Source organism: Primulina huaijiensis, chromosome 18 (genome assembly GCF_012295235.1).
Source record: "Primulina huaijiensis isolate GDHJ02 chromosome 18, ASM1229523v2, whole genome shotgun sequence".
Classification (NCBI taxonomy): domain Eukaryota; kingdom Viridiplantae; phylum Streptophyta; class Magnoliopsida; order Lamiales; family Gesneriaceae; genus Primulina; species Primulina huaijiensis.
This window is the reverse complement of record NC_133323.1, coordinates 3,415,343-3,428,353: the sequence shown is the minus strand read 5'-3', so window position 1 is coordinate 3,428,353 and position 13,011 is coordinate 3,415,343. Positions and strand designations below refer to the sequence as shown.

Sequence of the window (13,011 nt, the reverse complement as noted above, 5' to 3'; positions counted from 1 at the left end):
CTTCAATCGTTGCTTCCTTTCTTCATTGCTTCTTGTGCTATGAGGAGCTCTCTCATTGAGATTTCTGTGTGATTCTTCTATGTCTCAGCCCACCGCCTCCACCTCCACCTCCACCTCCGCCTCTGCTAAAGTCTGTAAACGCTCACATCCTTATTCTTCCTCTCCGACCGCCACCGCTTTAGGCGGCGGCGCAGCTTCAATTTTCCCAGCTATGAAGAAGGCCAAGTCACAGGCTGTTGCGTCCTCAATTGAAGGTAACAAGAACGGACAGCAGCAGATTACTCCTCACGTACACTTCTCTGAATCCACAATGATCGAAAATGATCCCAACGACGTTGTATTGGAGGCAACGGCGGCGTCCGGAGCTTTCGGCGGCCGCGTTGGCGCTGGCGGGGGAGGAAGTACCGCTAATCTTGCTAGGAAAAAGGCCACGCCTCCGCAGCCTACGAAAAAGCTTGTGATTAAGCTCGTTAAAGGTTCTTTTTTTTTTTTCTATCTCTTGTTGATGGGTGTGGATTGAATTCGATGTTTACTCAGAATTCGGGGTTGCCCTTGTTGTGATCGAGGTGAAAATGTTAGGGTTTGAGTATGAGATTTCTTAATTTGAGAAGGGTAATCTGGAAAAAGTTTACATTTTATGTTTGTTTTGTTTTTTGGTATGCAGAGATCTGGGGTTCTCCCTGTTTTTAAAAATTGCGCTTGTTGCTCCCAACCACGTGTGTTGAGTGTCCCCTGTGAAAATCAACTGTTGCGATTAATTGGACTTATTTTAGTTAAATCTCAGTGCTTAGCTACGCTGTGAGTTTTGCTGATGTATAGATTGTTAGATGGATTTCTGATATTGACGTCGAGATCTAGGTGATCAAGATGTGTTGAATTAAATATGCTTCGTAAACGATTGTGGAGTTTTTTTTTACCCTTCATGTTTTATGTAAGTACAGAAAAAATATACATATGTCTCTGTACTCAACTACTCGCCTCTCTCTCCCTCAGCCATATGTCTTAAGGCATATCATTAAATTTGGTCTGCCTCGAACGCGGATACTCTCTTCTGGACGAGTTCTTGGTTGTTCCATTATTTTCAGGCTAACGAGGGACGTGTAGGATAAGAGCTTTTATTTTGGTGCCATGCTATCCTCGTGCATGGAACCAGACTGATGCTTTTTCTACAGTTCGTGAAGGTCTTACCTTTCCATTAGTAACAACTTATCCATTTGTTCCAGCGAGAATTCTTGTTGGAGTGCTTTATAAAAAAAAATACTGAATAGACCTCTGAAATGACTTAAGTTATGTTACGTATGTGTTCCTCATGAATGTGTGTTTCAGGGATTCCATGATGTGTGGGCAAGTGAAATAGAAAAGACTGGCACCATACTGACTCAATTTTTTGCACATATGAGGTCTGAAAATGATCGATCATATTAGGCAGTTGAGGTGATATACCTGCCAAATGCCGGGTTTTGAGTGATTTAAAATCCTTCCACGATGAAAAATCGAGGACAAAATTTAAGAAGAAACTACAATTTTATTTTTCCACATTCCTGAATATTATTAACTCATTTTCTAGAAAATACAAGGAAAGTGATCATCATGTGATTTCTTCAACTCGGAAAAAAATTCTGATATTGTCATTGTTTACTTCCTGTGAATTAGAAGTTCTTTTTTTATCCTGAAATAAATTAAACAAATGAAATACTGAGGCTTTGACGCAGAAATGAGAAAGTCTTCTCCTTATACTGTAGAATTTACTTGTTTGCTTGGTTCCATAAGAAAAACACCGTTGTGATGGTTCGTTATTAATTGAAACATTTGTTGAATGCACATCATTTAAGCGTGGCAATCTGGAAAAAGTTATATTTTCAAGGTATGCTGATATATTATTGATGTGTGTTAACAATCTTCATCGCTAAATTCCTTGATTTATGTCTTTAAAGCTAAACCGACACTGCCGATTAATTTCGAAGAAAATACATGGGCCACGCTCAAGTCAGCTATCAGTGCCATATTTTTTAAACGGCCAGATCCTTGTGACTTAGAGAAGCTATATCAGGTCAGTTTAATTTGCATTCTATTATGATAACATCATGTATTCCATGCTGACAAGCCAGCGTCGTAATTTTTAGGCTGTCAATGACCTTTGCCTGCTCAAGATGGGGGGGAGTCTTTATCAGCGAATTGAAAAGGAGTGTGAAGCTTTCATTAATGCTGCTCTACAATCTTTGGTTGGTCAAAGTGAAGATCTGGTTGTTTTTCTATCTCTAGTTGAGAAATGCTGGCAGGATTTTTGTGATCAAATGCTGATGATTCGTGGCATAGCTCTATATCTCGATAGAACATATGTGAAGCAAACACCGAACGTGTGTTCGTTGTGGGACATGGGTTTGCAGCTTTTCCGTAAACATCTTAATCTATCTTCAGAGGTCGAGCACAAAACTGTATTTGGTCTGTTAAAAATGATTGAGAGTGAAAGGTAATTTCATATATTTGTTTATGATGCTTGATTTAGATGCAGAATCATACCAGCTTGATTCATGAAGTAAGAATGATTTGTGTCTGGGCATGTAAGTTCTTGTGACTTGGCATTGATTTTAGTTAACTTTTATGGATTACGTTGACTACTTATTTTACCATCTTTATGGGATATATGTAGACCTCGATTTGCTTTATGCTGCAAACTTTGTAAGAAAATATTTTGCATAAATGTGTGTTACTACTGTTAGCCCACTGAGACCAATCAGGACCATGCAGTAATTATATAAAACGACTTGAACTTGATTGGTTGGCCAACAAGATGTATGTTTTTCCGATATCAGTTTTGTTTTGGTGTTTCTTATAGATTAGGTGAAGCAATTGAAAGAACTCTCCTTAATCATCTGTTGAAGATGTTGACTGCACTGGGGATTTACCCAGAAAGTTTTGAGAAGCCATTTCTTGAATGTACGTCTGAGTTTTATGCTGCTGAAGGAGTCAAATACATGCAGCAGTCAGATGTTCCGGATTATTTAAAGCATGTTGAGGTATGGATGATGGTGTGTTTTCTCCATATACTTACGGGACATTTTATCTTCCAAGCAATTTTTAGCGCAATGTTTCCCCTTAGTTCTTATTAATATTTTCTATCGTAAATTGGAGATATTTTCAATTTTTCCATGTGTTCCCCCAGATGAGGTTGCAAGAAGAACATGAAAGATGCTTACTTTATGTAGATGCAAGTACCAGGAAGCCATTGGTAGCTACAGCAGAAAGGCAACTACTTGAACGTCATATATCTGCAATTCTCGATAAGGTAGCTTTTAACTGGCTGTTTTCCTCTTAACTTGCTCATATTGCACTTGTTTCCTTATTGGCATTAATTCTTGTCCAGGGTTTCACGATGCTGATGGATGGGAAGCGTATTGAAGATCTTCAAAGAATATATTTACTTTTTTCCAGGGTTAATGCCCTCGAATCGTTAAGGCAATCTCTTAATCAATACATCCGAAGAACGGGCCAAACCATTGTCATTGACGAAGAGAAGGACAAAGATATGGTGTCCTGCTTGCTGGAATTTAAGGCAGACCTTGATACGATATGGGAAGAAAGCTTGTCTAAAAATGAGGCATTTAGCAATACAATAAAGGATGCATTTGAGCATCTCATTAATCTCCGTCAGGTACGGTATTTTACTACATTATTTAGATATAAGTATTGCTCTTCCAAGTGTGAAGAAAGCATCACAACCTTGCTAATTAGTGAATATAAAGTCATGACAACTGCTTCTAAAAACTTTTCTTCTTAAAAATCAATATGCATTGATTTCATTTCCAAGAGATTGTCATAAAAATTTCCCGGGAATGAAAATGAACCAATCATTTCCTCATTCCAAACATTTGTTAGCAACCATTATTTTAATTCTTTTTTTCGACATTCCAAAAAATAATGCAGTTATTTTATTTGCCAATATTATTTTATAATCAATATTCTGTTCTCTTCTAGAACCGGCCTGCTGAGTTAATTGCCAAGTTCGTGGATGAGAAGCTCCGAGCTGGAAATAAAGGTACATCAGAGGAAGAATTGGAGGGTACGCTTGACAAAGTCTTGGTTTTGTTCAGATTTATACAGGTAATACACACGGTCTGTTTTCAATTTGGACTTGGTTTACTCATGAACAAGAGATAAGCCTGCACAGGAAGGATTAGAAGTAAGAATATGACAATATTAGAGTGAAAATGGTTGCAATGGGAGGTGGCTAGGGAGGGTTAAAAGCAAGAGTAATAACATCAGAACACATATGGTGGTGATACTTTGGGATTGTTTGGTTCTTCTGAAGTTTTGCGGAAATGTTTTGGGAAAAGAAAATGTATGTTTGGTTTTGTTTTAGGCAAGGTTCTAAAATTCGCGCCGACTAGAGCCTAGGCGCGGTTGAGCGGATTCCACGGTATCAACATAATCAATCACATACTATAACTCCAACTTTGTAACATCAAATTTAAAATGTGAAATTAATAGAATATCACAAATTTACTCCAGTTCTTATCCATAATTTTCAACAATTTTTCCATCATCGGGCATAAACTTGATATCATCATTGTGATCCTCCTCTTCATCGGATGTAAAATCATCATTGTGAAGTTCTCTCACTCTATATCGCAGACGAAGATGAAGTTTGGTGTGTGAGGACATAGACAACAAATTGCATTTCTTGTTGGACTTTGGTTTAATGCCTAAAAAAATTATCTTTGTTTTTTTTTAATATGACTTTTAATTTAAATTAAAATCCCAAAAAACTAAAAAAATAAAAAAACCTAAAAGCCCTAATTGTCTGGATTCATAGGACGCATATGTCAATTAGTCAGAGCCTAGGGCTGCCTAAGCGTCCTTGCCGTCTAGGATGGTTGACTGGCACTTTTTTGTTGAGGTTAGCGCCTAGGCGACGTGTGGCCGAATTTTAGAACACCTCGTTTTAGCTATATAGATGTATTAACATAGATATTAAATCATATTAACATTGATTGATAAAATATTATATTTGAGGTTATAATATAGTATAATAACTTGTATCTTTTTATTGTAAAAAAAACTAGTATATTTTGGCGAATGTGTGTCTATAAATATTAAATTTTAATATAATTTTTATTTTAACTATATTGAATTTTTATATAAAGAATAATGATGTTGGTATAAATTTTTTAAATAGTGTTTATTAGTTTTGATTGTATTATACAACCATGAATGACACTTATTCTTTATATAGTATCATATCGTATGGATAATAAAGTTTCATGGGAACAATGAAAAATAAAGTTAAAAGTAATAATTGTATCGGAGACGTGAGAAGAATTTTGATAAAAAAAGAATTGGAGTGTGATGATAATTTAGCTTTATTTTGGGAACCGAAATACTTTTATTGGGGAACAGAAACAGACAAGGCCTGTGCTATTCACACGTGTTTATTTTCATCAAAAATTTATTCTTGTCAAGTATATTTGTCACTGCTTCTGTAGGGTAAAGACGTATTTGAAGCATTCTATAAAAAAGATCTTGCTAAAAGGCTCTTGTTGGGTAAGAGTGCTTCTATCGACGCAGAGAAGTCTATGATTACCAAGGTAACACTTACTGCTCTATTGCCAAGGCCCACGATACTTATGTTTCCACGGTGAATTAATACTATCACTTTGTTATTGCAGTTGAAAACTGAGTGTGGCAGTCAGTTCACTAACAAACTTGAAGGAATGTTCAAGGTGCATATCAATTTTCCATCTGCATGCCTGATGCACATGCTGTCGCAGCTTTATCAAGTGTTGCACTTGTGGGACCAAAAGCCTCCCTATTTCAAAATCACCCCTAGCTTCGGATGAATCTTTTACCTGAATAGATGGGTTTATCGAACTCATTGAAATTTGTTATCATGTTACCCGTCTCCCCTTTATGGTGCTTACATCTGTATTCTGGAAAAATTCCAGAATATTGATTCAGCCACATTAAATTAGGATTCATTGTCTAGCACTGACAACTTCGGTGGATTTTCTTGGTGTTTTCACCGTGGCTAGTTATTGGATTACTGTTAGACGAGAATTGACTTATTCCACTCTTTCTTGGGTTTCTTTTTTTGTGAGTTTAGATTATCATTGACATGATCTGGTAAAATAAATCCCTTCACTTAGTGATAAATAAATCCTTTCGCATAGAATCACTAGAATACCTTTGCATATTTTAGATTAGTTCTCCCTACCGTTGCATGATTTGCATTTAATAAAACCTTGTTTTTCTTTTGATGTACCTTCAAGAACACAGCAAGAGACTGTATATGTCCAGAGTACCGTAACACTAACAAAAAGCAGCAATATTAAAGTATATTGTCCAATAAGTCCATTAGTTTTTTGATCTAGTCATTAGCTGAATTGCATTAATCCGTTTTTCCAGGATATTGAATTGTCAAAGGAAATTAATGAATCATTCAAGCAATCATCCCAAGCTCGGACAAAACTCCCCTCTGGAATTGAGATGAGTGTCCATGTCTTAACAACAGGGTACATAATCATTTCTCTTGGTACACAAGTGTCACTCCAATCTCAATCTTGTAGGGGATTAGAAATGAACGGTTAATTTGCTTCAGGTACTGGCCAACCTATCCACCCATGGATGTCAGGCTGCCTCATGAACTCAATGTTTATCAGGTTTGTCCACACAACATACAAATTTAAATTGGATACAGAGCATAGAGTTCTGTGGAATAACCATGTGTAGTTACTTCAATCATCCTCCAGGATATATTTAAGGAGTTTTATTTGAGCAAGTACAGTGGGAGGCGACTAATGTGGCAAATTTCATTGGGTCATTGTGTACTAAAAGCAGAATTTCCAAAAGGTAGAAAGGAGCTTTCAGTTTCTCTATTTCAGGTTGGCTGATTGTATGTGCATAAATTTTTTGGCTATTAATAATGCTTCTCTCGAGTCTTGATATTCTAACATGTTACTGCATCTATTTTGTCTGCGCAAGACCGTTGTCTTGATGCTGTTTAATGATGCCAAAAACCTTAGCTTTCAAGATATCAAGGAATCCACTGGTATTGAAGATAAAGAGCTGCGAAGGACTTTGCAGTCCCTTGCATGTGGGAAAATTCGTGTTCTTCAGAAAGTGAGTGATCATTGTCCAACAGCCGATTTCAGTTTTGCTGGCTTACAGAATTTATTTATGAACAAAATAACAAATTGTCCTTGCAGATCCCTAAAGGGAGAGACGTGGAAGATGACGACTCCTTTGTTTTCAACGATCAATTTACTGCACCTCTATATCGTATCAAGGTATACTTTTCAATGCATATTTTATAACACTATAATGTGATTGGTGGTGAAGAACTAACGTACTTTTATATTAATAGGTAAATGCCATTCAGATGAAGGAAACAGTGGAGGAGAATGCCAGTACGACCGAACGAGTCTTCCAAGACCGCCAATATCAGGTCTAACACAAGATATTCATTTCTACGGTTCTCTTGTTAAATGCTTATAATTGCTTAAGAATATCTGCCAAGTAAATACAACTCTTGCTGCCGCTGTCCACACAGGTTGATGCAGCTATTGTTCGGATTATGAAGACAAGAAAAGTTTTAAGTCACACCCTCCTGATAACTGAACTCTTTCAACAGGTAATTGACTGTATCTTCTGTGTAATGTGGCTCTCTTCTGAAAATAGGATGTGTAAATTGAATGTTCTCTTTTTTCATTGCAGCTCAAGTTTCCCATAAAACCAGCTGACTTGAAGAAAAGGATTGAAAGTCTCATTGACAGAGAATGCCTGGAGCGCGACAAAAACAACCCACAAGTGTACAACTACCTTGCGTAAATGGTTGCGTTTCTTCTTGTAAAAGATATGGGAATCCCTGCCCTTTGTGAGGAAGCTGAATGCCTGAGAATCCCATGTCAATTTAAATGTACAGGTACTCATAAATGATATTTTTGTCGTTATGTTCAGTGAAAGAATATTTCCATGCTACATTCTATAAAATCCTGTTCCGATATTCTGAGAAACTCAGACTACTCGTATACTTGATTTTCTTTTTGGACAAATTGAGGCAGTTGGCTAACCTACGGATACTATGAGAGAAAACTGAAAATGCGAGTTTTTTTTTTAATCGTCGTTCGATCGAATCTCAAGATCCAAGTCAAAATTTTCAGGAATATAATTTTAATGACAATGTTGCAACTGGGTCGAATCTCAGGTCTCATGACATGTGCTTCAAGTAAAATTAAAAGTGACCTGATTATTTGATTGAAGATCTGTTAATTCTAAGGCTGGGGGCCTTACTTTGCATCTAATGTTTCATGACATGAGCTTATTTATAAAACTAAAAATGATTCTGTCATTCGATTGAAGATCAGTTGAATCAGGCTGGGCCTTATCAAATGATTTTGAATAATTAACCTTGAAATAAAATATTTCAATGCTGAGTCTTTAACATGGTGAAAATATACGGTATGACGTTGTTTCTATATTTTTAGGAGCCAAAATGATGCGAGAAAGGACGCAATTTGATGGGGATCATGGGGTGCGCAAACTCGGTTATGAAATTTGAAAATCGTTACATCCGAAGGTAAATATTGTCGTGTACCCAAAATTTCGGACTTTAAGACGAACATGTGTCGTTCGGACGTGTTACATTTCACCCAATGGCATGAAAACCTGGCAGGATTATAGCTACAAATAGATATCACAAAAGGCAAGCTGTAAACTATTCTTATATATTATACCACAAAAGACATCCACACGCGAAGATCTCATTGTTCATTCATCTCACATGGTAACAATTACAGCAACAGCAACCATGACACTAATTCGAGTTCTAAGCAAACATAACCTGAGAACTGGATGGTGTGAGGTCAAAAAGTGATCCGGGTGCATCCACAGTTTGCCATTGAACGGTAAACCTGCATTTCTTTTCGCAATCATTACTCGAGTATGCCCTCAGTATATGTCCAACAGCCACATGAAGATTCCGACCAACTACATATATCTTGCATTCCCAACAGCTTACGCAAAATGGCTTACATATCTGCTCTGGTAAAGGAGGTCCTTCCACGATGTCCCAAGAATCGTACTGCGCATCATAAACCTTGACTTTCGTTCTCTCGTGCTCTGTAACCACAAACAAATGGCCATAAATCACGACACTTGAACCAGTCCAACCGTCTCTGAGTCCAGTAGCCATATTTTCCCAGTTATCGGTTTGTGGATCATAAATCTGACCTCGTGGCACCACATAGAACGGCCAAAACCAACCTTCTGTGACAAGAAGCTTGCCGTCAAGAACCGCTGCATCATAAGAGGCCATGTCTATTTTCATGTTAGAAACATTTCGCCATGTCCCTTTCTTAGGATCCAAGACTTCTACTGAATTAAGCTCAAAAAGATCTGTGCTGTTTCCTCCAGCAACATATATCAAACCATTTATCACCCCACTCGCAAAAAACGACCTTGGTGTGGTCATCTTCTTCATAACAGTCCACCGATTCTTTACCACTTCAAATTTCACTACAAGATTGAGAGGGCAATCTACATCAGACACGACACCGCCACAAACAAAGAGAGTACCCTCATGTGGGAAGGAAACACACCTGAAACCTTGTGGGCAGACCTCCTCCTTACAAGGCATGGCCGGGATTGTGTGCCAAGAGAATCGGATCAGGTCAAGAACCTTCCACCCTATTTTTCCTGTACATTTGTGAAATGCGAACACGAAAAGCCACGGATCATGAAACCTTAACTCCTTTCTCCGCGTAAAAAACTGCTCTTTACTGCCAAATAGTAAATACCAACGCTTCGAAACTGCCCTGCAGGCTCCATGATTATCGATTGCGACACGAAGGAGGCACTGGAGAGCAACATCATCAGGAAGTCCCGGGATTAGAGGCTCTCCTTTAACAGAGAGCTCAAATTCTAGAGCAGGACTCTGCATACTTGATTTCGTTGCAGCTAATCTAAATTTTGGAGATAAGGTCATTTGAGAATCCCCAAGCTTGTGCACTGGAGCTTGATGAGATGAAACACGCACCGTCTGCATTTACACCCCTTGAGACGCAATATATTGCACAAATTCACAGAACAAATTCGATCCTAGAACCAACTACAAACTAAATTCCAACCACGCAACAAGTGTTAAGAAGTGTTAAATAGACCCTTATGCACGAAGATTCTCTGAGGCACAAAATCACTTCCCTAAACTTCACGTAATAACTGCTAGTCCAGATCAGTAACTGCCAGCTTGAACCTAAAAATTAGTAAAACAGCATACCATTCTTCGTCTCTATTGAAACGACGGAGCCGCTGATTAATTCTCGCCCAAAGGGTTGAAAAAGTTACAACTTCACCAATCCAAAAGCTAATAAAATCTTGCTGCTGAAAAGTATAGAGAGAAGTATCACAACGCAAAGCCTTCAAACAGCTCACCCTGTTAATCCTTTAGCCATAAAAATCTCCAAATAGTCAACAATCTCCAAAACCCAATTGAAAAAAAACTGAAAAACTGAATGATTTACATGGACTTACACAAGCTAACAAAATCAAGAAAACCCATTTCCCAGAAGTCACAAAATTCAATGATCTGTAGGTTGACACCTTAAAAGCAGAAAGTAGAGGAGCGCCGACAAAGCAGAGTAACTTTTTAAAGGACCGAGGAAGAACCAAAAAAGGGACAACTTACAGATAATTTATACCAGAAAAGAACGAAAAGTTTATTGAAACACGGTTCGCGCAGATTTTACGCTAAAGAAATGAGACCGATAAAGGGCTCTTTTTTATTTATATTTTCGGCACGAAAATTGAATGATTCTATTCTGCTGATTGCTTTGGAAAGAAGTATAATTGGCTTCATCCAAGATTAAATGTTCCTTCCTCCGGATTGTACTCTGCATCAAATTGACTTCTCTATCCACAAGGAATCAAGTTTGACGCTTATGAACGCGCTAGTCGAGATTGATGGTGAAGCTAGCTGATTGAAGTGACAACGTGATAATATGCTCCGCCATTTCGATTCACCGAACTTCGGACAGTTCGATTTTGATTAGGAGCGGACTCGCCAATTTTGACCAGACGCTGCTCAATCATTGGATCATAGGAAGATTCATTTAGTTTAAAATTATTTATAAAAGCAAAATGGGTATTATATTGGGATTTATGAATGTTTAATCACATCACATATGTTAATTTTGAAAAGTTGTAATTTTAATCATGAAATTGTATATGACATATTTTAGTTATGAAAATTATAAAATTTCGGTTTTTATCAAATAATTTGGATCTTTTTTTTTTTACATTCTTTCTCCTGAAATCAATAAATTTATTGAATGTAGTTTATTTGATATTGACGTTTTTACCAGCTCTAGAGAGAAACACCCTAGACGGGCTACCTAGGGCCTACCCTTGCCCAATTTTTTGGTTATTTTATTATTATTATTTTGATTTCTCCATTCAAAATTTTGTATTTTTACTCTTCTTTTATATTACTTATTCAACTATTGGATTGATTTTTACTCAATTTGATCATAATTTATCAAATAATTAAATTAGATATTGGCGATAAATAAATTTATGTATGTGCATTTAATTATCAATTCATATGTAGTATTCTTATATTTAATAAAAAAAAATTATATAGGAACCCCTCCCTAAAAATAAGCCTACGGCCTTTAATTTCCTGGAGATGCTCCTACTCTAAAATAAAATATATTGGATTATGTGATGAAAATAAAATATATATTACATACACTAAAATCTACCTGTGTGTAAATAAAAAAAAAAAAAAAAAAAGACACATTCATCCTTCTAATTTGTAATATTGGATTTTGTTTTACTTTGTTTTTTTTGCTTTTACTTTTACTGTGATGGATTCTAAACATACGTACGTGTGTTTTTTTTTGTCACATGAATCTCATATGAAAATATCGATATCAAATAAATAATATTCGATGAGTTTGATGGCTTTTGGAGAAAAAGGACCAAAACTAGAAAAATATTCAAGTTATTGAATACAATACAAACTTTGACATGTTAATGAAATCCGAAACAAATTTAGATATTGTTTACAACAGCCAAAATAGATTGATTATGAATTTTTTCTGTACAAAGTTTAAGGATTTACATATATTATTTACCTACATGGTTAATATTGAAATTTTTCTTTAACCTTAAGAGTATGGTTCACGGATTCTTGAATAAAATAATTTAATTTGAATTTGGCTCATAATATGTATAGACGTATGTGAGTGTCGTCGAATTCAATAATTTCATTTACTAACATAATTATTATTCATAATAATTCGGAGAATTCATAAGACGACTCGATTTATTCACATCCCATGCGAACCGATGGAACGATGGTGTTGTGGACACAATGCTTACCTTGTGGCTTGTTGATCGATATTGTTGCACCACCTAAATTTATTAAACCAATCCAAACTACAATTATCATATTTGGTGAGTTGTGTATTTGATGAGTCGATGGATTTATTCGGAAAAAAGACGATAATTATGACCAAACTCGATTTTTTTATTTCTTGAAATGAAAATTTTATCGGCATTTTTTTATATTTAAAATGTGATGGTCGATTTTTATCTAACTAAATAACTCACACAAACGAGACTTTAATTTAATGATGCATTTAGATCGATAAATTTGAAATTTAAGGATTTCGATTATATTTTTATTGTTAACAATGAAACGACAAACGAAATCATAAATGAAACTCATTATTAAGTGAATTTGAAATACAATAGCAATTGTTCATTTATTCACTTGTGGATTGGATTGCAAACACTATATAAGTAGTTCAAAACAACTTATAAGCTCTAAAAATTGGTTTGATAATTTTTTTTTAAAAAAAAGTTGAGTTACATCTCAACTTAGTTTTTAAGATCTTATTTGACATCTTTAAAGACCAAAGTATCACGTATTAATTTTATGATACATTTATTATCCGATCCAATCTATAAAAAAACTAATGGACGTAGATCCGTAATTAGTGATTTTGACTTAAT

The 13,011-nt window shown here is 36.0% G+C and overlaps 2 protein-coding genes across 3 annotated transcripts; one reads left to right on the top strand and one right to left on the bottom strand.

Moving 5' to 3' along the window:
• Positions 1–8,841, top strand: LOC140964705 (cullin-4-like). Of its 2 annotated transcripts, XR_012172915.1 has the most exons (18): positions 1–476; positions 1,935–2,050; positions 2,124–2,470; positions 2,837–3,017; positions 3,164–3,286; positions 3,365–3,652; positions 3,976–4,101; positions 5,484–5,585; positions 5,667–5,720; positions 6,403–6,509; positions 6,596–6,656; positions 6,747–6,878; positions 6,979–7,116; positions 7,203–7,283; positions 7,361–7,441; positions 7,547–7,627; positions 7,711–7,918; positions 8,481–8,841. XR_012172915.1 is itself a non-coding variant. In XM_073424578.1 (17 exons), the coding sequence occupies exons 1-17, from the start codon at positions 80–82 to the stop codon at positions 7,822–7,824; spliced, it is 2,529 nt and encodes an 842-aa protein (XP_073280679.1). In that variant the 5' UTR covers positions 1–79; the 3' UTR covers positions 7,825–7,974. The 2 variants fall into 2 exon arrangements, 1 of the variants encoding a protein (XP_073280679.1); XM_073424578.1 differs by lacking the exon at positions 8,481–8,841 and having other exon boundaries at positions 7,711–7,974.
• Positions 8,588–11,089, bottom strand: LOC140964707 (F-box/kelch-repeat protein At1g30090-like). The gene is made up of 2 exons (XM_073424579.1): positions 10,525–11,089; positions 8,588–10,435 (listed from the first exon to the last, which is right to left on the bottom strand). The coding sequence occupies exon 2, from the start codon at positions 10,037–10,039 to the stop codon at positions 8,822–8,824; it is 1,218 nt and encodes a 405-aa protein (XP_073280680.1). The 5' UTR covers positions 10,040–10,435; positions 10,525–11,089; the 3' UTR covers positions 8,588–8,821.
• Between the last annotated feature and the right edge of the window lie 1,922 nt (positions 11,090–13,011).

Coding starts and splice junctions, on each gene's coding strand:
- LOC140964705 (XM_073424578.1), top strand. CDS start 80: ATGTCTCAGCCCACCGCCTCCACCTCCACCTCCACCTCCGCCTCTGCT. Junction 2,051..2,123: donor ACTTAGAGAAGCTATATCAG/GTCAGTTTAATT, acceptor CGTAATTTTTAG/GCTGTCAATGACCTTTGCCT. Junction 7,284..7,360: donor CACCTCTATATCGTATCAAG/GTATACTTTTCA, acceptor TTATATTAATAG/GTAAATGCCATTCAGATGAA.
- LOC140964707 (XM_073424579.1), bottom strand. CDS start 10,039: ATGCAGACGGTGCGTGTTTCATCTCATCAAGCTCCAGTGCACAAGCTT.